Consider the following 23,092-nt stretch of genomic DNA (forward strand, 5'->3'; position numbering starts at 1 on the left):
TAACTGACATATAAACCTGAGAACTTTGTAACTTTCCACATGGTGATTTAATAAAAAGTTAAAAAAAAACCCACTTGCAAGTAGTAACATACCTTAAAAAAGCTAATATCAAACCAATGAGATGTGGGGGAGAATAATAAAAGCGTACTCTATTTTCAAGTTAGTCATTCATTCTTTATCTCCATTTGTTAAGTTTGGAGAATTTTAAATTTTTAGATAGTGCATTTTTCAATTCTAAAAAACATATTTGGTTCTTTAAAAATTTATCTTGGGAATGAAGAGATAGCACAGTAGGTAGAGCACTTGCCTTGTATACAGCTGAACCAGGTTTGATCCCATTATGGTGCCCATACGGTCCTCAGAGCATTATCAGGAGTGATTCCTGAATGCAGAGCCAGGAGGAACCCCTGAGCATTGCCTCATATAATCCAACCCCTCCCCCCAAAATTAATCTTATTTGTTGAGAATTAATGTATTTGCAATTTTTTCTAATACTGAATGCAGCTGTAATAGATATTTGACATTATTTTGCACAATTCAATATTGGCTCAAACTATGGTTGGTCTGTATTGATTTTCTTTTATTTTTAGAATGGGTCATGTTCTAGTTCTTCTTTGTTGAATAACTCTGGATTACAAATATTTTTTTTATTCTACTAAGTCTCTAGATTCTACTTCTACACTAAAAACTGTGTTTTATTTAGATTTTAACTCAATTTAACTCATACAGCCTGTGTAGAGACTAATTTCCTGCCCAGTTTCTTTCATCCAGTTTACTATAATGCATCACCCTCTGGCTGGTGTAAGTGCAATTTAGGAATCAGTAAGATATTTAGGCATAGTTTATATACAAACTTGCTATACCCCCCATAACCCTCACTTTCTTGCTCTAAGAACTATCTTAAATTTTCAGTCATTTAGCTATCTCAAACTCTTCTGACTTTTCAAAGGCCAGGAAGATATCAAATTGCCAATCTGTGTTTAAGTCACTCAGTTGAATGTGTTGTCATTAACAAAGGCCAGAAAAAGTAAAATGAAAAGTCCATCCTCTACTACTTTCTCACCTAAATCTTGACATCTTTCCAAAATCTCCTTGTATCTCTGTACACTGCCATGACTTCAAAAAACTGTAGATGTGGGGCCGGAGTGATAACACAGCGGGTAGGGCGTTTGCCTTGCACGCGGCCGACCTGGGTTCGATCCCCGGCATCCCATATGGTCCCCCAAGCACTGCCAGGAGTAATTTCTGAGTGCAAAGCCAGGAGTAACCCCTGAGCATCGCTGGGTGTGACCCAAAAAGCAAAAAAAACAAAAACAAAAACAAAAAAACTGTAGATGTACAATTGAAACATCATAAGAATATTTCAAAAAACATAGAAGTTAGACTTATAAACCACTCAGTCTAGTGTTCTGTCTCCAATAATATTTCATTGGAGAATGTTTATTCTACCTTAAATTTTAGACTCACAAGCTTCTATTATACCCTATTATGATTCTGATAGCCATAATGTAGCACCTAAATCCACAGCTGACCTATTTATATTTTTAGGCCTTATCACATGCAAAAGTGTTAAGAACTATTAATTTTATTTTAAATATATATTCAATATTTTTTCTAAAACACAAAAAAATTTATAAGTACTCCTGAATTTTTTCTTCTAATTACAAAAGATATATATCTCCTTACTCTTCTAAAATGTAAACAAAATAAACTCTACTTGAAAGGTAAAAATTTAATACTATTTTTTTTCCTAAAGTGTATGTGGTTGGCTATATACATATATGTACATATATATATACATATATATATTCAAAATTCACATACAAGCTAAAATTCACTGGATGGTAAAAGATACTAGTCATATCAAATTTAAGAAAATGCTGATTATACAAGATCAATTAATACAAACTAAGCCTTAAAAAGTAAAATTCACTAAACAGCAAAACTCAATTTTATATCTGTATGCACATAACAAAGCAACTACATATATAAAGCAAAAACTAACAAGGTAAGGAAAACCAAACAAATCCACCCTATAGTATCAGTTTTCAGTAACTAGTCAGTAATAGTAAAAAAATAATACGTTAGAAAAATTACTTAAAAACTTGATTTAACCAATCTGTGTAAGAATACATTACATTAAACAAGTGGAAGCCCTGGAAATCTAAAGTTTTTTTATGTACAGGGTCATAATGCTAGCCTTAATAGGTTTCAAAAATGTTTTTAAACAAACCACAAATTCTAACCTTCATACAATTAAGGTTAAATATGCATCTCAGTTCCAAACAACTTTCCAGGGAAAAGAAAAGGGAATATGTTCTACTTTATTTTTTGAGGTTAGTATAACCTTGATTCCAAATCCAGAAAATGATAGCATAAAAAAGTACAAAGCAATCTCACTGGGCGGGATACTCTTGGTAGCTTGCCAGGTTCTCTGAAAGGGATGGAGGCTTTTGGGGCGGCCTCTAATCGCCTTTACAGGTGTTCCCAGTGTACCGAATGTGAGCTTTTGGTCTACTGGCATGCTGTAATGATCTGCACACTGACAAACACACACCTGCCTGCATCTCTGGGCAGTACCTGGGACATCAAATTGATCTTCCTGAGGTTGATGGAGTGCGCCCGGAGGTTGTTGAGCAGCTGGCAGAGCAGGACCCTATCACGGAGGGACTGTGCCAGGTCAAATACCTACATCGAGTCCCAGGTCACCCAGTGGTTGGCTGACACACCCCACAGTGGATGAGCCACTGAGCACACTACATCATATATATTATTATGATCAATTATTAATTATTTATGAAATTAAAAACACAATTTCCTCTCAGGTTTCTTCTAGAGATTGAAACAGGTTATGTATGTCAGTAGTTTACATTTGGGAAAGGGTATGTGTGTAACTTTTAAATTAGTTTGACTTTAAGGATTACTATTGAAGTTGGACCTCAGCATTATTTTTTGACTGCCTCTGCTTTTATTTAGAAACTAAGTAAATTATCAGTTACTTAGAAAGGAAAATCCACAAGTCCTTAGAACTTATTTCAAGTGGTTTTTATTTATTTATGAAGAAATAAATTAGTTTTGGGTTCAGGACTAGATCATTGGTTTTCTGAAGCTCAGTGTACTTCTCCAGTGACTCTGTTATTATTTAGTGTTAATTTGACTATTTCCCCTTATTTTTCATTTTTAAATTGCTAGCACTTGCCAGAGTTTTGTCTTTTACATTTGGGATAACACTACAATGGTGAGCCACTTTAGACTGATGAATGAAGAGTCAAAGAAAAGGTACAGTGGGCAAGGCGCTTCCCTTGCACACAACTGACCCGGGTTCAATTCGTGGCACCTTGTATAGTCCCCTGAGCCTACCAGGAGTGATTCCGGAGTACAGAAACAGAAGTAAGCCCTAAGCATCACCAGGTGTGTCCCCAAATCAAAACCAAAATTAAACAACACAAACATTAAAACCTGGTGAATGAGTATATGTTTGTTTATATTAAAATTCATAGCAATACAATTTGATGCATCTTAAGTTTTGTTATCATCTATTTAAACTGTTCTTAAAGTATTAAGACTTCTTTAAGGGCAAGAGACAGTATAGGAGTTAGGGTCTTGCCTTAGTACACAGTTGACCCTGGTTTGCTCCCTGGTCTTTTAAGTACACGAGGAATGATCCCTGAGCATAGAGTGAGGAGTAAGTCCTGAGTAGCACTGGGTATGTATGGCACAAAGCCAAAAGAAAAAAAAAGAGCATACTCAGTGCCACTGGACTCTGCACCAGGGGCGCCCCAGAGGGGGGCAGTTGAGAGCCCTCCACGCCCCAAGAGACCCAGCCCCGGCAGCCAACCTCCACTACCCAACTGCCGCCATGCTCCAGGCCACTTTCCACATGCTTTGGCCAAGCCTCAGGCATGAGTGTACATATTCCAGGAATGCACGGCTGCTTTGTGGCCATGTGATACATCATTATAAAGGGAAACATTTTTTTACTTACATTATTATAAAGGGAAAAATCTCTCTCATGGAGAACCTGGCAAGCTATTGAGAGTATCCTGCCCGCACAGAGGAGCCTGGCAAGCTCCCCATGTTGTATTTGATATGCCCAAAACAGTAACAATAATAGTCTCACTCCCCTGACCCTGAAAAGAGCCTCCAATCATTGGAAAGACAAGTAAGGAGAGGCTGCTAAAATCTGAGGGCTGGGACGAATGGAGATGTTACTGGCACCTGCTCGAGTAAATTGATGAACAATGGGATGACAGTGATACAGTGATAGAGTGATATATATAACATTATAACTAACTTGGTCTTATTTTAGAAATCTAAGATTAGAAAAGTTACAGAAGGTACAACATTTACAAATTACAACATTTACAAATTAAGTATAATCTCAATAGATACAAAAAAAAAACCCCACAAACATCAATTTTTTACTTTTTTAAAGTAGGAAGTAAGAATTACAAGACAATTTCCCAAACATGCTTGAGAATTTACAAAATAAACTTTAGGAAAGCATCATAATTATCTGTGAAAGGTTGACATACTTCACTTTAAAAGCAGGAAGCAAAACAAGAATGCTTATTATCTCTGGAGCTCCTGTGGAGTAAAGTAGGACAAAAAAAAAAAAAGATGCCGCAGGCTAAAGGGAAGGCAGGTGCACAAAAGGAGAGATGAGCCAGGCAGACTCTGGGGAAAACACTACCCATGTGCTAACACATAATTGAGAACATACCAGAAGGAAAGTCAATTGCATACTTAATAGAACTCTTCCTAGTTATATTACTGTAGGTAGGTTGAAAGAAAATTTAAACCATTTGGACTTGAGAGTAGAACCCAGAGAGACTTGTGTGAGAAACACAGGTAATCACTAAACCTGCCTTTTAAGGAGAAAGAAGGGAGAGAGAAGGGGAGAGAGGGACAGAAGGAAGTACACACACAAACACACACACACACACACACAGTATAAATATGAGAGTCACGTTCCGCCGCCAAGAGAGGTACACAGATTTGTAGTCAACAGTGGACTATCTCAGACAAGAAAAAAGAAGCTGAGCTAATAATACCAGGAACAACCTTAATGCTCTATCATTCCCAAATGTAGTGTTTAGAGCCCTCTTTGGATAAATCTTTGAAGATAATTAAAGCACACTAAGTACAAATTATTAGCTTGTGGTCTCTAAGAGTAGAAGTCAAATGATGAGAAAGCAGCATTTAAAAACAGTTGGGGAACATAATGCTAGTGAGGTAGAAACAGCCCATAAGAGTCAAGTGTCAAGACAAGACTACACTACAACAAGCCCTGCAAGGATAAGCTGTAACAGAAGGAAAACAGCACAGCAGCAAGAAGGCTGGTATAGCTCAATAGAAAGGAAAGAACGAACAGAATTTGCCTTTCAAACTGTCTGTATGTTTTAGTCACAGCTTCTTTTGAACAGTACCCATACCCAGCAGTGGTGGCAAGCCTGGGACCAGTCCGGGAGATGCTCCGCATGCAGTGTGCGCCTGATGGTTGCGGGTTAAGACCCGAGGTGGTCAGGGACAACCGGGGCTACATGGAAGAGTACTGGGAGGTGAGTATGTGGTATCAGGGATTAAATTCAGGAACTCACATATGGAACACATGTACTCTGCCTGGAGTTATCTATTTTCTCGGCCCTTTATACACAATTTTTATTATATTCTTAACTTTCCCAAGCTAAACAATTCTATTTGCATACCAAAAAATCAAGAATTATCTTAGGCTCTCCTAGCAGAGTGCCCCCACAATCTTGATGAACATTTCTAAAACCCATCTCACTTCTTGTCAGAAGCATGGCATCAGCCACAGAAAGTGACACAGATCAGGAAGGGAAAGGATTCTGTGTGCCTGGGAAAAGCCAGTTATGGCAGGAGGCAAAGTGGTTATGGAGAGCAGACAAAGTGAACTTTCCCAGAAAAGGCTACCTGCAACTGTGCTAACTACAAGATCTGTGCTGAGACTCGAATGCACTGAGCCCAATTCCGTATCTAAAACTATGGTGGTCTTTAAAAAAGAATTTTAAATTGTGAGAAGATTTTTTAAAAAACGGCGTGAGAGAGCCAAGTGATCGAGGTCTAAGCTTCCTCTTTTATTACGAAAATAAAATCTTGAAGTTATGTTCACTTCATTTCGCTGCCACTGGTCTTTTGCGAGGGAAAAAAAACAGTGTCACCAACAAATTCCTCATGTATGGAGAATATGTCACTGTCACTGTCATCCCATTGTTCATCAATTTGCTCAAGTGGGCACCAGTAAAGTCTTCATCGTGAGACTTGTTGTTACTGTTTTTGGCATATTGAATACACCACAGGTAGCTTGCCAGGCTCTGCCATGGGGGCGCAATACTCTCAGTAGCTTGCCGGGGCTCTTTGAGAGGGACAGAGGAATTGAACCCGGGTCGGCCACGTGCAAGGCAAACGCCCTGCCCGCTGTGCTATCTCTCCAGCCCCATGAAGAATATGTGCTTAAGAAAAATTATTTTATATACCATCAAGTAGAATTTGCAATGTCCTTTTAAAATACAAAAATAGTACAACAAAAACTAAGTTTATGATTTTTAGAAGAGTAGAGAAACATCTTTTGTTTCCTTTCCAATATGGTGATTTTCTTTCCCCCTTTCCTCCAAAAGCAACTTGATCTAATGTTTTTTGCAGTACAATCTACATGATGAGATATACCAATGAACTGTGAGAAATCCAACATCAATGAAAGTGTTTTGATTATTTTTAACCTACCTGTTACCTTTATTGGGGCTATTACACAATAATAGCAAATATTACAATTAATACATAACAGGTGATAGGGCCAAAGAATCCTTGCCTCTTGATTGGCTATACTCAGCTTGCCTTCCAGTTCTTCCTTCAGGTTTTCTAGTTCTTGATGAAGATGGTTTTTATCCTCTTCTAAGGCTAGTTTCTCTTTTTCATATTGCTCCTCCAATTCCTTAGGGAAAGAAAAAAATATAATTAAAATGTCACATATTGTTTATTTCAGACTCCAAGAAAAAGACCTTTCTGTTATATATCCTGATCTGGATAACTTTGCTCTACAAATGAGCCTTAGCCTTAACTATCACTATCAGAACACTGAACTAATTAAACTTGGTGGTTTAAATTTTATCACCCTGAGTTTTGACTACAGTTAAAAATTTTATGCCAAAATTAACTTTTGATATAAATTTTGTAGAAGGTAAGACTATAAAAAGATTTTGACTGTAGTTTTTAAAAGTTGATATGTAATATAAATAACAATTTTGTGAGATTAAAAAAAATTTTCACCTTTTGGCGCCGCTGCCATTCGAGCATGATAGAAGAGCCCAAAAGAGCGCCCTTGGACTCCAAGCAGCCAACTGAACTAATTACAGCATGGGAACGGAGACCCTACGCCGGGCTGCGACAGTGGAAGCCGGGCATTCCCCAATTTTTTTTTAACCTCTCTCTCTCAACCCCTTCCTCCTGAGCACAGCACAGGTTCCGGGGCTGTCTGAGCGCAAAATGGAGACGCCGAGCCAGTTCTCTCTAGGTTTCTCCATCTTATGAGCACCATAAAAGGGTAAAAGTTTGTAGTGATGTTATTTCTGGTTGTACTTTCCCTGGACTTTATACAGAAACCCAAAACCGCGCGGCCCATCGGCAATATGTAATGGTTCCTTTTCAACGGGTCGGACCTTGGGGGGAGATCCTAACAAGAACAGGAAGTCTTTCGCTGAAATATTGAAGGCAATCAAAGTGGTAGCCATCTCTCTAGACTGAACTAAGCCATATCCCCACGCCGGCTGAGAAGCAATATCCATCTTTCTCGGGAAGAAACACCACGTGGTTTTAACCATAGTATGATGTCCATTAAGCAAACACAGACCTGGCGGCGTGGGAATGGGATATAAGGGGAAAAATTATGTACATGGAACAGCGGGATGCTGGTGGAATCTTGAACCGGAGCCGATACCAGCGCACTACTTTTGGTTCCAGAAACTGCTTGCAGACATTCTACTAGACTATCAACTAAGCCAGAGCCCCACGCCGGCTGATGACGGGAAATAACCATCTTTTTCGGTTTTTTCCCTTTGTCAGGCAGCGTGGCGATTACTAAACAGGCATGAACTCGGTGGCGCGGGGCAAGGGGGGAAAAAAAAAGTTATGTAACACAGCGGGACTTAATATCTCTACATTCTCAGCAATGGAGAACTATCAAATGCTTCTTTGGTAATAGGGCTGTCTTTTTCTTTTTTGGGGGAAACCCCAGGAACAATAGTGTGTTATGTTTTGAAACATGGAATGTAATCAAGATAAAGCGTAAACGAAGTGAAACTTATCACTTACAAGGGCGGGGACTGGGGGGGTGGGAGGGGGCGGTAGGTATACTGGGGTGGTTGGTGATGGAATATGGGCACTGGTGAAGGGAAGGGTGTTTGAGTATTGTATAACTGACATGATCCTGAGAACTATGTAACCCTCCACATGGTGATTCAATAAAACTATTAAAAAAATAAATAAAAATAAAAATAAAATGTCAATTATATTTCACCCTAAAAAATATTTTTTCAGAATTCTTTTACATCTTTTCAAAAGTTCAATGACATATCTGCATTTGGTGGTCAAAAAAACAGCTGAGAATTTACAGGTACAAAATCAAGTTATCAGAAGAGCAATGCCAGCAAAATTGATACTTTCTAAAGAACACCTAGGATGTGCAAGGCATACTTCTGAAACTTCTGGCAACAAAGGCAGTAAAACCTGGTACCTGCTCTGAATAAGCTCATTATACTATGTAACAAAGATCATAAGTTAGAAACCACCATCTTTGGGTATAGGAGTAAAGGGATGGAGAACTGGTAAGATCTAGCTTTATGAGATGGAGTGATAGTACAGGGGGTAGGGTGATTGCCTTACACACAGCCGACCCAGATTCAATCCTCGGCATCCATATGGTCCCCTCAGTACTATCAGGAGTAATTCCTGCATGCAGAGCCATGAGTAACCCCAGAGCATTGCCAGGTGTGACACAAACAGCACCCCCTCACCCCCTCCAAATCTAGCTTTGCGATGAAACCTTCCCATACAAAGAATGATTCTTGTTTTGTTTTGTTTTGGTGCCACACCTGGCGATGTACAGGGGTTACTTTACTCTGGACTCAGGAATTATTCCTGGTAATTGTTGAGGGACCATATGGGATGCTAAGCATCAAACCCAGGTCGGCCACATGTAAGGCAAGCACTCTATCCACTGTACTATCTCTCCAGTCCCCATCCAGTGATTCTTAACTATATAGTCTGGAAGAATACAACAAAAATGGAATGTGAAGCTAATGGTAATATATGACATTCTTGCATTAGAAAAAGCATATGCAAAAGCCATGGCAGTATGAAAGAGCATGGTATGAATGTACTAAGAAGAAGAGTAATATACAGGGTTCTGTGTGAGAGTTTCCAAGAAAACTTTAAGTTTTATGGGTTGGTGAGATGACTCTCAGAGCTCTGATTATGGTTCTACTCACAGAAATGATTTATTATAACAACATATACAAAAAGTACATTCACCAAAGTGAAAAGGTACATGGGGGAAATCTCCAGAAAGCCAGAAACCCCCTTTCATTGTCCTCTTCCAAGACTCTCCAGCAATATGAGACACTGTCTACAAGGAAGGCTCTGAAAAGTACAGTGGCCAGATGATTTGGGGGTTTATTTGGTTTTTTTTACGTGTTGGCCAGGTACGAACGCCCTGACTAGCATGTACCCAAACTGCTGACTCTCAGAAGGAAAGCAGATGTTCAGCATAAACCATATTGTTTGCATAAACAATTAAGATACAGTGAGTCACTCTTACCAGGAACCTTCCCAAATTTCAAGTTCCCAAATAGCAGCCAAAGACCAACAAAAATAGTTTCAAGACTGCTGTGTTATTTTCTGCATCAATTCTCCCTTATACACTCACTTTCAAATAAGGTGGTTCAAGTAAAGTTGTGAAGGAAAATATAATCATTTGTTGCTAAGTAAAAGAAATGAATAAATCATATTTCGCTCACAAAGAAGATAGTTTGTCATTTGAAAGAGACTATTCTGGAAGGAGGCTAGTTTTAGCTTGGGCTCATACATAAATTAGCTAGACAGAAAGAAGTGAAACACCAAGTCATAAACAAGCTTTGAGAAAAGAGAAAACTGCAGATAAGGTTATCACAGGAGATTTGACTTTGGCCACCACCAGGAAACTCATATCCTCTTTCTTTTGGCAACTGCGGTTAGAAAGAGATTGTCGAAAAGCATGTGGCTGAAAGTAGATTTTTCAGGGAGTTCAGAAATTGAATTGTAATGAGTAAAAGGATTATAGCGAGTGAAATGATGATGCAAAGAAGATACTCATGAAAGATGCCTGACTCCAGCACTTAGAACCTAATGGAGGGGCATAGGGGAAACTAAGAGCTGGACACCTGCCATTTACAGATACCAGTGAGAGAGGAGGCGACAGTGAAGAAAATGTACAAATGGGGGCAGGGGGAGGTCACTATAGAAAAGAGCATTGGAGCAGCAGTTACTGGTACATATTATAAAACCTGAACACTTGACAGGCCCATCCTAGCATATGCACATCACACAAATAAGCTGCATAAACTGGCCAAGAGATAGTGAGCCAGCTCCGAGAAAAACACAACCACAATATCGAAAAATAACGTCATTAAGTTTTGTCTCTAGGTACATAAACACAATAGAGTGTGTTTAGGTAGAAATAACATATTCTGACATGAAATTCTAAGTTTTAAATTAACTGAGTTTGAATACAGAATATTTCCAGTTAGATGCGCCACAAAAGCAAGAGGAATACAGGCAGAAGATCTCAATTCAAGGGCTACATCTTCCATTTGTTAGGCTTATGACTTTGAATACATAGTTTAAGTTATAAATCTATTTCAGCTCTTGGGGTTAGAGGAGAGTACAGAGGTAGAGAACTTGCTATGCATGCAAAAGACCTCAGTTTGATCCCCAGCACACCATAGGGTCTCCCCCAGAGATTGTCAGGAGTACCACTTGGTGTGACCCAAAGCTAAAAAAAAAGTATTAACTCTATAAAAAAATTAATTTATAACCAAATCAGAATAAAAAAACTGTTTTTAAAAGCATCTTAGTAAACTTTAAAGTGCTATTATAGAGGTGCTATTACTGAAGAGATAGTACAATGGGTAAGGTTCAATCCTTGGCACCCCGTATGTCCACTGAGTACTGCTATGAGTGACCCCAGAATCCAACCAGGTATGGCCCAAAACCCAATAAAACCAAAACAAGAGTCTTTATAGTGCTATTATATAAAACATGTAACAACCATAATTAATCCATGTCTATATGATATGCTGTTTAAATGACTTAGGACTTGATTCCTGATACTGAGGAAATATTTGACTCTCCATGCCTCTACTTCCTATTTACTAGAATGGAAAGAGAAACAAATCTATAGTGGTGCTAAAGGGATTAAATAAAAAATAAAAGTAAAAACACACTTTATTGTATCTGGTATGCAATAGAATAAGCTAATATCTCATTATTAATATATCAATATATACTTGTATCTGGTATGCAATAGAATAAGCTAATATCTCATATTTATCAATATATCAATATATGCTATGAACTGTCTGAGTCTTGGCACTTCATCACACTTAAACCTCACAGACATATTACAAGAGTAACCTTATCTTCCTCTGTCTGAGGAAGCACCTGAGATGTAGCTTTGGGGACAAGGGTCAGGCAGCTAGTGAACAAAGAACTAAGGCTGAGATACACACCTGGGGGCTGGAAGAGATAGTACTGTCTTGCATGTGGTTGACCTAGACTTGGGCCGCAACACCCCACATGGTACCCCAAGCACCGCCAGGAATGACCCAGGAGCACAGGGCACAGAGGCAGGAGTAAATTCCAAGCATAGCTGGTGTGAGCCAAACCACATCTCCAGGCCCCTCTACCCAAAAATGGACAACATCTATCAGACATCCTGGTTTTCTACTAAGCAAAACTAGTGGTCATGGTTACTATTAGCAAGCCAATTACTTTGTTGAGGAAAACAGCACAGAACAAATCCCATGAAAGGAAACTATAGGAGAACAAGTGCTTCAAGAAGTAAAGGTTTCCTGAAATGTACAAGAATAATGCTGCTGTTTCATAATGAGGCATCCAAGATATAGCAACTATTTCCACTACAATTATACAAAGTAGAAATGCTCAGGTCAGTGTAATAAACTATATCTTCATGAAATATGAAGAATTTCATGTCTGCAATTCTCTGAGCAGCAATTTATGAACTGATTTTAAGATTGCAGTCATCAAAGTGAAGTAACATGTTATATACCACAATATAAGGCATGCTGAGTTGTTAAAGAAACCCCGACAGTTTACAATGCAATATGAAACTAAATTTTCCGCTCACCATCTGAAGCTTTTTCTTATCCCTAACCGCATTACTGTGGACAGCTTCAATTGCCATATGGTGCTTCCAAGCTAATTCTTCCAAAGTCTTAGAATGGGCTTCATTTAATTGAGCCACATCCCCTTCTAATTTATTTTGCAGATTTTTAAGCTCCGTCTCATAATATTCTTGCTGAGTTTTCTTTGCTTCATTTACTTTCTAAAATTAAAACAAATAAAAATCAATAATTGGCACCTGCGGTTTTCATTACTACTATTAGAATTCTGAATATTCAATAAACACATAAACTCAAATGAGTTGAGTGCTACGAGATTTAGACTATGGAACATGAGAATACATCATAGCAGTTCTCAGAAAATGACAGGATAGCACAGGCAAAATGAATAATTTTAATGTAAGCAATAAATTAGATGATTATTAGCCTAAAGCCAAAAATTAATTAGCACATCTGCAAGCTTAATAAAGTCTTAATGTATGTCAAAGTTGTACAGAAATGGTCTACCAATTAGCTGAAATGATGTTACTCAATAGAATTTTACTGAGTGTCAATTACATGCTTTTTAAGCATGCACAGCATAATGATAAAGAGGCAAAAGTGGCGATATAATTTTATAAGTTTTATGAATAGAGTATACAGTGTGTGACCTGGGTAAAGAGGTAGGAAAGTATGAGTCACGTGTATGTGTGCGTGTGTGTCTGCATGTGTGTGTGTGTGTGTGTGTGTGTGTGTGTGTGTGTGTGTGTGTGTGAGAGAGAGAGAGAGGGGGGGGGGGGGAGGAGAGAGAGACAGAGACAATTAAGAAGACAGGAAGGAGAAGGAAGACTTTCCAGAAAAAAGCACTCATAGTGATGATGATAAAATGTGATGTCTTACACTGTAAGCAGCCCATCAGGAAATTTGAGCCTAATGTCAAAAGTCTGCATTAATAACCAATTCTGGCATTCTGAAAGATGAGCAGTAGCTAACCAGAGGGCAACATTTAGGCCAATAGGAATAGGCCAATAGGAAGACCACACAGTTCAGTGGTGTCGATTGAACATAAGATACAAGGCTAAGAGTGGAAGGAATGAAGTTCAGACATAGGTAGGAGTCAGATGATGAGAAGGGGTCTTTTATGACAGGACTCAATTTTATTCTATAAGAAATAACTAATCCTGAAAATTAGGAATCTGACATTTTTAAAAACAGTCATCTATAGCGGCAGTAATCTAATGAGCTGACTCCTTCAGGGAATTTGGTTAAGAGGTTTGGAACTATAAACCAGAAAAAAAAGAACAGATGCATAAGTCTACATAATATGAACTGGTGTGAAGCAGAAAGGAAGAAAACAATATATTACGGGAGTTAAACTTGCTTAGTAACAAATAAAAGGGTTAAGAAAACAGTAGCAGAAATTATTCCCAGGTTTCCAATTTTCGAAATTAAATATGCTATAGCAATATAGGTTGAAAAAAAGAAGATGGAACTTTTAGAGTTTTCTAGGCATTCTGATATGACATATTTCTGAGAAAGAAAAGCATCTACTGGGAGTATCAGATATTCAGAATTCAAGTTCAAAAAAAAAATCTGGTCTAGCCTGGTAAGATATGAGAGCTGTATCTGAATAAGGTGATAGTTAATATTACTGGAATGGATGCGCATGTGGAATGAGATGAAATGCTAGGGGAACATCACTAGGAAGAGAACAGATGGAGGAGCAAAGTTCACATACAAGAATGCAAGGCCAGGGAGATAGGAGGAAAACACAAGAGAATGTGAAATACCAAAAGAAAACATAAGTCAGAGAGGAATAAGTACCACAGTAAGATAAGATCCATCAAGTCCAGCAACTAGGATATCACTGGAGGCTGAGGCAAATGCAGATCCTGTGGAGTGGTGGTAAGAAAAACCAGACTGCACCTGGTTAAGGAGTGAATGGGAGGTGAACATGGGGCAAGAATAGACATTTTTCAACATGCTTGACTGCTGAGGAAAGGAGAAAGAGTATCCAAAACTCCCACTGTATTGGAGACATCTGAAAAATTGGAATAAATATGCAGCAATTACTCCAGAAATTCAATATGTTGGTATATGAGATTTTAGAACTTGATTAATTATACTTTTCAGTTTTATAAAAATTTCTCCTAGATGTATATGCAGTATGTTTCATCAATAGAAAAGCAAATACTATTAAACATAAATGTACATTCCATTGAAAAAAGTGTCCCATTCCTTGCTTGGAATAAGCTGAACAGTCTCATTTTCACATTATATAAATTATGAAATAGGTTGAAACGCCTCATTTTCACATTATGTAAATTTTATAGCAAATATTTTTAATATAAAAACAATTTGCACGCGGGTGACCCGGGTTCGATTCCTCTACCCCTCTAGGAGAGCCTGGCAAGCTACCGAGAGTATCTCACCCCCATGGCAGAGCCTGGCAAGCTCCCCGTGGCGTATTCAATATGCCAAAAACAGTAACAACAAGTCTCACAATGGAGACGTTACTGGTGCACGCTCGAGCAAATCAATGAGCAACGGGATGACAGATAAACACAATGTGAGATAGTCCAGCTTTACACCCTGGTTTTTCAAAATAAAAACAAAACAAAAACCTAGTAAAGATACACTATAAATAGTAAAGAAATACACCATTTCTATGGAGTAGGAGTAAATATTCCACATCAATTCTGAAAAGAGGAAAATGAAATTTTCTTTCTCGGAGTGGGATGAGGGAGGAGTGTAGAATCCTTTGCTGCTTTTTTACCTTCTCCAATTCCAAAATCTGGTGTGTCTGCTCTTCACTCAGACTCTGAGTTTTGCTTTGCAATAAAGTTCTTTCTTCTTCAAGCTGAGATAATTTCTCATGGACCCTTAATCTTTCTGATTCTAGATCTTTAATTGTGACCTCCTGTGTCATCTGAGTTGCTTGAAGCATTCCAATATGACCTAGTCCCCAAAACAAAATATTCCTCCAAGTTAAAATCTACTGTAGCATAGTTAATAACAGTTATATGCAATGATACATTTGTACATTAATACCTTGGTAAAAAAAAAACATAGTCTTTAGTATCCTTGCTTACACAAAAGGTAAATATTTACAATGGAAACCGTCTTACCAAGTAGAATAATAAATAAGAAGTCAACTTTTCACATTACTGATGTGGCTCCCTATGCCTAAATTCTTTGTTTATGGTACTGGTGCTACTTGTTTTAAGACTACAGTTATGCAAGGTGCAGTAGAAGCAACTCCTCAGGGGTGTATATAGAAGTCTGTCGGTCAAACAAAGTACGAGTGGATGCATTAATGCAACAGACCCAAAATGAATTACTTGTTCTTTTTTTTTTCTTTTCAAATTCTAACAAAAGAGGAAGAAATCTGTATGCAGGGCATAAAGATGACAAGCAAAAGCTAGGCTGAAATTGAATTTATATTAGACAAGAGATCTGATAAATCTAAGGCAGAGTAAGAGACAGATAAGGAAAGCAAGGTTATGAAAAAATAAATCACAGGAGCAAATAAAAGGTGGGAAGAAAGAAAAGGAGGGAACAAGGGGGGGGAGAGAGAGAGAGAGAGAGAGAGAGAGAGAGAGAGAGAGAGAGAGAGAGAGAGAGAGAGAGAGAAAGCACCTGTGAGAAAAAGGTATCAGAGAGTAAAACTATTGCAGTGGTTTTCCAGTATCCGGACCAGCAACATCCAGGAACTCTAATAGGAAAGGCTACACCCCCCAGACTGCCCTGCTGACTTCTAATCCCTGGGGTTGGGAAGAGTAAATGGAGATACACTAATGAGCCAATGGAACTCTTGTGATCAAAGAAGTGGTTAAACAGTTTCACCTGGCACACCAAACGCTCAGGAAAATATTAATTTCAGATCACCAAAACTGAATGACCACCATAATTTAAAGTAGGTTACTCATATCCTCTTGCAAGGCTATGGAAATAGGACAGGGGCCACGTCAGGACACGTACATTCTGCATTCTTATATGAAATGAGACTTTGTTACTAAGTCAAATGTGAAATTTACAAATAGTTTCACTATATTAAATCTTCAAAACAGAGATTCTCAACTGCCAGTCCAGTCCATGGGCTGGCTCTGGTTCACAAGTGAAAAAAATTATAAAAAATCAACACTAATGCAAAACATGTTTTTAATAAATAACACCTCTTAGATCGCTCTTCTTTTAAATGGCGGATTTACTAGTACCATAGTATCTACTGCCTCTAAATCTTTTTTTATAAAAATATTTTGCTAAAAATGAATACGTGGGAAGATATGAGTTTCTCAACATATTCAGAAACTAAATAATTTAATTTTCTTTTTGTTTTTAGGATTTGGGGCCACATCTGGCAATGTTCAGGGGTAACTCCTGGTTCTGTGCTCAGAAATGGCAAGCTCAGGGAACTATACAAGATGCCAGGGATCGAACCCAGGTTGGCCATGTCTGCAAGGCAAGCACTTTATCCACTATATTATCCATTTGTCCCAGAATTTAAATAATTTTCAAGTTTGTAAAGGTAGAACCAATTCTGTCCTGAATTAACATTTCAGTGTTGCTGTTAATTGAGGAATACCCCAATAAGAGTAAGCAGACATACTAGCTTTGAGGACAAGATCAGATGCTTGCTGTTGTAACCGTTCTCTGGCAGCTGCTAGCTCACTCTCCACTTCCTTGTGCTGGCTTACTAAGGCCATCTCTCCTTCCTTGGCATCATTAAGTTGTTTTTGAAGAACCTAAAAGAGAAAATTCCAGACCAGTCTCTCTGATGAACTTTAATCAAAAACCCTTAACAAAGTCTTAGCACACTGAATTGAACAACATATCAAACTTTAAAATTGTCAATCAATGTGGTAGACTGGGGGCAAGAGAGGATATGGGAATATTCGTGGAAGAAAGTTGACACTGGATTGGTGCTAGAATATGGTATGTATAAAACTCAACTTATACATAACTTTGTAGATCAAGGTTCTTTAATTAAAATATTTTAATTAAAAAAACCCTCTTAGGGACTGGAGCAATAGTACAATATGCAGGATGTTTGCCCTGCATGCAGCCAACTCAGGTTCAATCCCTGGCACCCCATATGATCTCCAAGACCTGCCAGGAATGAAGCCAGAGTGTAGAGCCAGGAGTAAGTCCCGAGCACCATTAAGTGTGGACCAAAAAAAGTGCACCTCCTTACCAAAAGAGACCCTTTCATAAATAATTAAATGGTTTTAAGTTTACATTTCTCTGGATCTTTGATAGCAAATTCTAGTGGAAAAGAATCAGTACAGAATAATAAAATTTCTCTTAATTTTTTTTTCACAAAGGAAATGTAGGAAAAAGAAAATGAAAAAAAAATGTCAAACTGCCTTAATGGAAAAGATAAAGAGAAATCTGGGAAAAGCACATACTGATTGTAACATTCTTTACTTACCTGAACACTATTTTCTGCTGTAACAAGTGCTGTCTGAAGTTTTTCGCATTTGCCACGAAGACTTCCAGCTTCATCCTGGACCATCTGTAATTCTGTCTTTAATTTTCCTATGGTTTTTCGTAAAATTGCTTCTTGTCCCTGAAATTCCTTTCTAAGATCAGCTTCCTTTTCTTTGCTAGCCTGCAGGTTTTCTGCTGTAAAAAGCTGAGATCTTTTCAAAGTATCAAGTTCATGTTCATAAAAGGACTGCGCTTTTTTCAACTTGCCTTCATAATCCTCAATTAGCTTTTTCTGTTCAAGCCTCAGCTCCTCAAGGGTTTTGTTTAAGCCCTCCACCTCCATTCTGTGCAGTTCCTCTGCCTTCTCTAGCCCTTTATTCACAGAGGTGCTGTGATCCTGCTGTGACCTCAATAGCTCTTGGATTTCCCTTTTGTGAGCAGTTCGCAAATCTTCCAATGCTAGCCTTTTGTCTTTTTCAAACTGTACTTGTAGTTGTCCAAAACTCCTTAATCTCTCCTCAAATTTCCTCCTAATCTCTTCAACCTCTCTAGACATAGTTACAATCCGCTGAACATGCTGGGCTTCAGCACAAAGTTGCATGTCCTCAACACGGTGCTTGTAAGCTTCAAATTCTGTTAAAGCCTGCTCTTTCATTTTTACATGCTCTTCTAATGATGCTTCTAAAACTTGGATCTTTCTCCTAAGGTCTGACTCCTCTATTACTGTGCTCTTATACTGCAATATTTTTTCCCTTGTTTCTGCAAGAATTTGTTGTATTTCTTCTTCGTGAGCATCATTGAGGGCTTGGATTGCAGATTCATGCTCATCATTTTTGGTGTTCAGAGCATATATTACCTGCATAGTTTTAAAGTAAAAAGAAAAAAAATTCAGGAAACATACTCTTTTCTAACTTGAAAGTTAATTCTTTTATTTGAACTGAAAGTTTTCACTTGCATAATACTGGCTATGCTAAATACTGAAATTTCACACATAGTTCTCATACTATCAGATTAATTAGCAAATTTTTACCGGAGCACAATGTTAAATTTATGATCTGGATATATTTTAGAATAGGATTTTAAAGCATTCAAAATTACATACATCTTACTACAGTCTTACTACAAATGAAAGGCAAAGGAAGACAAACTATTTCATGGGGGGCTGTTTTGGGGATCAGGAGAAAGTTTCATGAGAAGTTTTCTGCCCTGCATTGGTATCCTAGAGACAAGAGAGAACTGGAATAAGCAGAAGCTCTTGTCTAAACCCCAAATTCTCCCGATGGTTTTTTTCATCTTGTTTCTGTTCTGTTTTTGTCATATTGAATATGCCACGGTAGCTTGCCAGGCTCTGTTGTGCAGGTGGGATACTCTCGGTAGCTTGCCGGGCTCTCCGAGACGGACGGAGGAATTGAACCTGGGTCGGCTGCATTTTCATCTTAATGTCCAATATATTTTAAATTTAGAAATGTCCCTTCCTACTTCCCCTTGGTCTATTTTTTCCTCTTTGCTGGGGATCTCCAGACACTGGTAGGATCAACGGGGATCAGCTATCAGGATCAATGACCTCAGCACATGTGGCCATGTCTAGGATTGAGCTCATGGCCTTGCACTTGCCCTCAGTATATCCCAAGCCACTGAGCCCTCTTCTGGGTCTCCTGTTTTGGTTTTTATAGTATACCCTTTCCTATTTCAGTAGTCTCTTCATGAAATATAATTGGTACATTTCTGCTCAGACAGAAAATTCCAGTTTTCCCCATTGCCTAATTTTCCCTCTGCTTTCAACATCAGCTGAATTCCTAGAGTCAAAGTATTCTCTATAGAAGTCATTATTTTCATTTTAGTTCTTGGATTTTAATGATTCCACTGGGCCTTACCCAACCTTAATTCCAAATAACAACATATTCCCTTTACAGCAACATTCCCATTCTTTTTCTTTGTTTTTTGGACACACCTGGTGGTACTCAGGGGTACTTCCGGCTCTGTGCTCAGGAATTACTCCTAGTGGTGCTCAGATATTCCCATTTTTGTGTGTTTCCTGATACCTCTGATCATACTGCTGTGGCCAAAGAGTACAGTCACTGTCACTGTCACCCCATTGCTCATTGATTTGCTCAAGCAGGCACCAGTAACGTCTCCATTGTGAGACTTGTTATTGTTTTTGGCATATCAAGTATGCCACGGGTAGCTTGCCAGACTCTGCCGTGTGGGCAAGATACTCTCTTGGAGGTGGAGAAATCAAACCCAGGTCGGCCGCGTGCAAGGCGAACACCCTACCTGCTATACTATCGCTCCAGCCCAAAGAGTACAGTATTCCTGAATATCACCTAAAACCTACACCTTCTTCTAATGTAAAAATAATGAACGCTAAAGAACCCATAAGCCAGAAACTAAAAAAAGAGTTCCTGGGAGCTTTGTCCATTTTAATGTGATTTTATCAGAAATAAATCCCAAAACTAAAAAACAGAAACAATTAAAATGCAAACATATTGCCATTTTCGCAAAGAATTATTTTAATTATTCTTAATACTTTATTGTTATTGAGGTGACATAAGTAAGTAGTGGTAATATTAATGCTTTTGGTATATTAAGTTACTGCAAATCCATCACCACCAAAATGCCAAAGACCCTTTTTACCACTGCTCTTATGTGACTTCTAGTTCACTACTTCCTGCCTGATCCCATCCTCTCCTTTCCCTTACTTGGTAAATTTAGTTATGCTGTCAATTTATAAGGGTTTGCTTCTATTGGATAATATTCATTCCCTTAATTTCCTAGTATAACACAAATAGTATCACCTGATATTTTTTCTTCTCCCTTTGACTAACTTCATTTAACATGACACCATTAATTTCCACACAAGTTGAAGCAAAAAGCAGCATGTATCTTTTCTTACAGCTGAGCAGTATTTTTTATCCACAATTTCTTTTTCTATTCATCTCACATTAACATTTGAGTTGTTTCCAGAATTTGATTATTATAAATAGTGCTTCAATGAACATAGGTGTGTTCTGAATCAATGTTTTTGTGTTCTTTGAATAGAAAGAGTAAAATCACTGGATCATATGAGAACATTCTATTTTTAATTTCTTGAGATTACCTTTGGGTAATGAGAGAATAGCACAAGATTTCAGTGCTATCAACGAATATTGTTCCAATCTGTTCCAGAATCCCTAAAGCATAGTGTGTCTTGGGACATATTCCTCCCTGATCCCAGGAGGTATACCAAGGCTGAGCGTTAGATCTAAAGAATTCCTTTTTGGGGGCCAGAGAGATAGGACAGTGCTTAAGGTCCTTGCCTTGCATACAACCTATCCTGAGTCCCTGCACCACCCGGCAGGAGTGATCCTTAAGCACAGAGCCAAAAGGATGCACTTAGAACTGTTGTATGTGGTCCAAAAACAAAACAAAACAAAAACATTTACTGATTATAACCCACATACCACAGCTGCCCCAATGTAAACAGTTTCATGACTAATCTCAGAATTGATATGAGCCACTGAAATGTAGGATACATTGTCTTTGGGCTAAAAACTCTGAGGCACCCTCAGTGAGGGGCCAGCTGAGTCCATGCCCTGTCTGAAGTCCCAACAACTGTACCCACACCCCACAGCTGCCACCAAACAAACAGCACAACTTGGTTGTTTCACAACTTATCTCTGCAGAGATGTCCAGCCAATGAAACTCCCATAACTCCCATTTACACTGGTTTGGGGACTGAAAGAGGAGTCTTCTTGGAGTGGAGACAAGTAGCAGCAACACCCCTCCTGTATTCCCCCCCCCACACATACCCATATTGCCAGAAGTCCCAGCAAACACAACCACACTCCACAGCCATGCAAACGGCCCAGCTTCACAGCTTTCCTACTAATCTCAGAAGAGATACAAGCCAAGTTGCTAAAACTCAGTGCACTGGCCTTTGGGGATAAAAACTCTGGGGCACCCTTGAGATGGCAGTGAGCTGAGTCCTCACCCTACTGAATCCCTGGAAACCACAACCATTCCCCTTCAGCTGCCACCATACAAATGGTCTGACGTCACTGCTTTATTTCTCTGCAGAAATGCCAAACCAATAAAACTCTGAAGTACACAAATACACAAATCCTGGAGCTTCTGAAGTACACAGCCACATATGCAGCCTCACAGCCCCTCCAAATTCCACAATCCTGACAGCCCGGTAGGAGCACAGCAAATTAGATGGGAAAGTAGCATAGAAGCCAACTAAGCTCAATAAGTGAAAACAATAACACAGAAGGCTCAACGAGCAACCAACTAATTTGTTCAGTAAGTCCTTAGACAATGACTTTAATAACACCATTATGAGATATAACAATTTTCACAAATTTTCTTCTACTGGACTGTTTTTTTTTTTTTTTGCTAATTCCACTTTCTATTTTTGTGTGTGTGTGTGTTTTTATTTTTTTTCTTTAAAGAAATATTTTATTGAACCACCGTGAAAACAAGAAAAAAAATACAAAGCTTTCAGGTTTAAGTCACAGTCAAATACTGATTAAACCACCATCCCTTCACCAGTGCACCCGTTCCACCACCAAGAACCCCAATACACCCCCCTCCCACCCCACCCCCCATCTAAGTAGCTAATGATATTCCCATTATTCTCTATATATATTGAGTACATTCCATATTTCCATACAGAACTCACTATTATTGATTGGAAATTTTCCCCAACAATCAGGCCTGCTGAATAGGCATCATCTAATAATTTCTCTTCATTGCTAAGAGTGAAGACTTATCGCGGCCGCGCGGTTTTGGGTTTCTAATTTAGCTCAGTTCACAGTCAAAATGGATGGCTGCAAGAATCCGCTCTGGTGCCAAAATGGGTTAGGAGACCTCAGGATCACAGTCAATAGGCGAGGAGGGTTTGCTTCTCGTGCCGCGGCTCCCGGTTCATCTCTGGGCGGAAGGCACGCCGGGAACGCCCCCCCTCCCAGGACCACCTACAGGCTACGTCACTAAAGAAAGTCCTACCTCCTGGTGGAGGGGTCTTAGAGGGTGGCTCTCACCACGTGGCTGCTGCCGCCATTTTTGCTCAGAAAAATGGGGTGGAGAGGGAAAAAAATCCCTCCCCGGGCTGCACGAGGTTGTAGCTCAGTTCACAGTCAAAATGCATGGCTCAAGCATCCGCTCTGGTGCCAAAATGGGTTAGGAGACCTCAGGATCACAGTCAATAGGCGCGGAGGGTTTGCTTCTCGTGCCGCAGCTCCAAGTTCCCCACTTTCTATTTTATTGTAACAAGCAATGTAAAAGAAATG

The 23,092-nt window shown here is 38.8% G+C and overlaps 1 protein-coding gene across 12 annotated transcripts in view; it reads right to left on the reverse strand.

The window, feature by feature from the left end:
* FAM184A (family with sequence similarity 184 member A) overlaps positions 1–23,092 on the reverse strand; it is a 138,125-nt gene that overhangs the window by 74,696 nt on the left and 40,337 nt on the right. For 10 of the 12 annotated variants that reach the window (XR_008629751.1, XM_055134783.1, XM_055134778.1 and 7 more), the window contains exons 2-7: positions 17,824–18,678; positions 17,002–17,137; positions 15,169–15,350; positions 14,217–14,318; positions 12,419–12,616; positions 6,830–6,952 (exon numbers count right to left, since the gene is read on the reverse strand). Coding sequence is in view for 11 of the 12 variants with exons in the window: in XM_055134778.1 (XP_054990753.1) it covers positions 6,830–6,952; positions 12,419–12,616; positions 14,217–14,318; positions 15,169–15,350; positions 17,002–17,137; positions 17,824–18,678 (1,596 nt within the window). In the remaining variant the exon portion in view is untranslated. The remainder of the gene's footprint in view (positions 1–6,829; positions 6,953–12,418; positions 12,617–14,216; positions 14,319–15,168; positions 15,351–17,001; positions 17,138–17,823; positions 18,679–23,092) is intronic. The other 2 variants (XM_055134779.1, XM_055134776.1) reach the window with 1 other exon arrangement.

Source organism: Sorex araneus, chromosome 4 (assembly GCF_027595985.1).
Source record: "Sorex araneus isolate mSorAra2 chromosome 4, mSorAra2.pri, whole genome shotgun sequence".
NCBI classification, from domain to species: domain Eukaryota; kingdom Metazoa; phylum Chordata; class Mammalia; order Eulipotyphla; family Soricidae; genus Sorex; species Sorex araneus.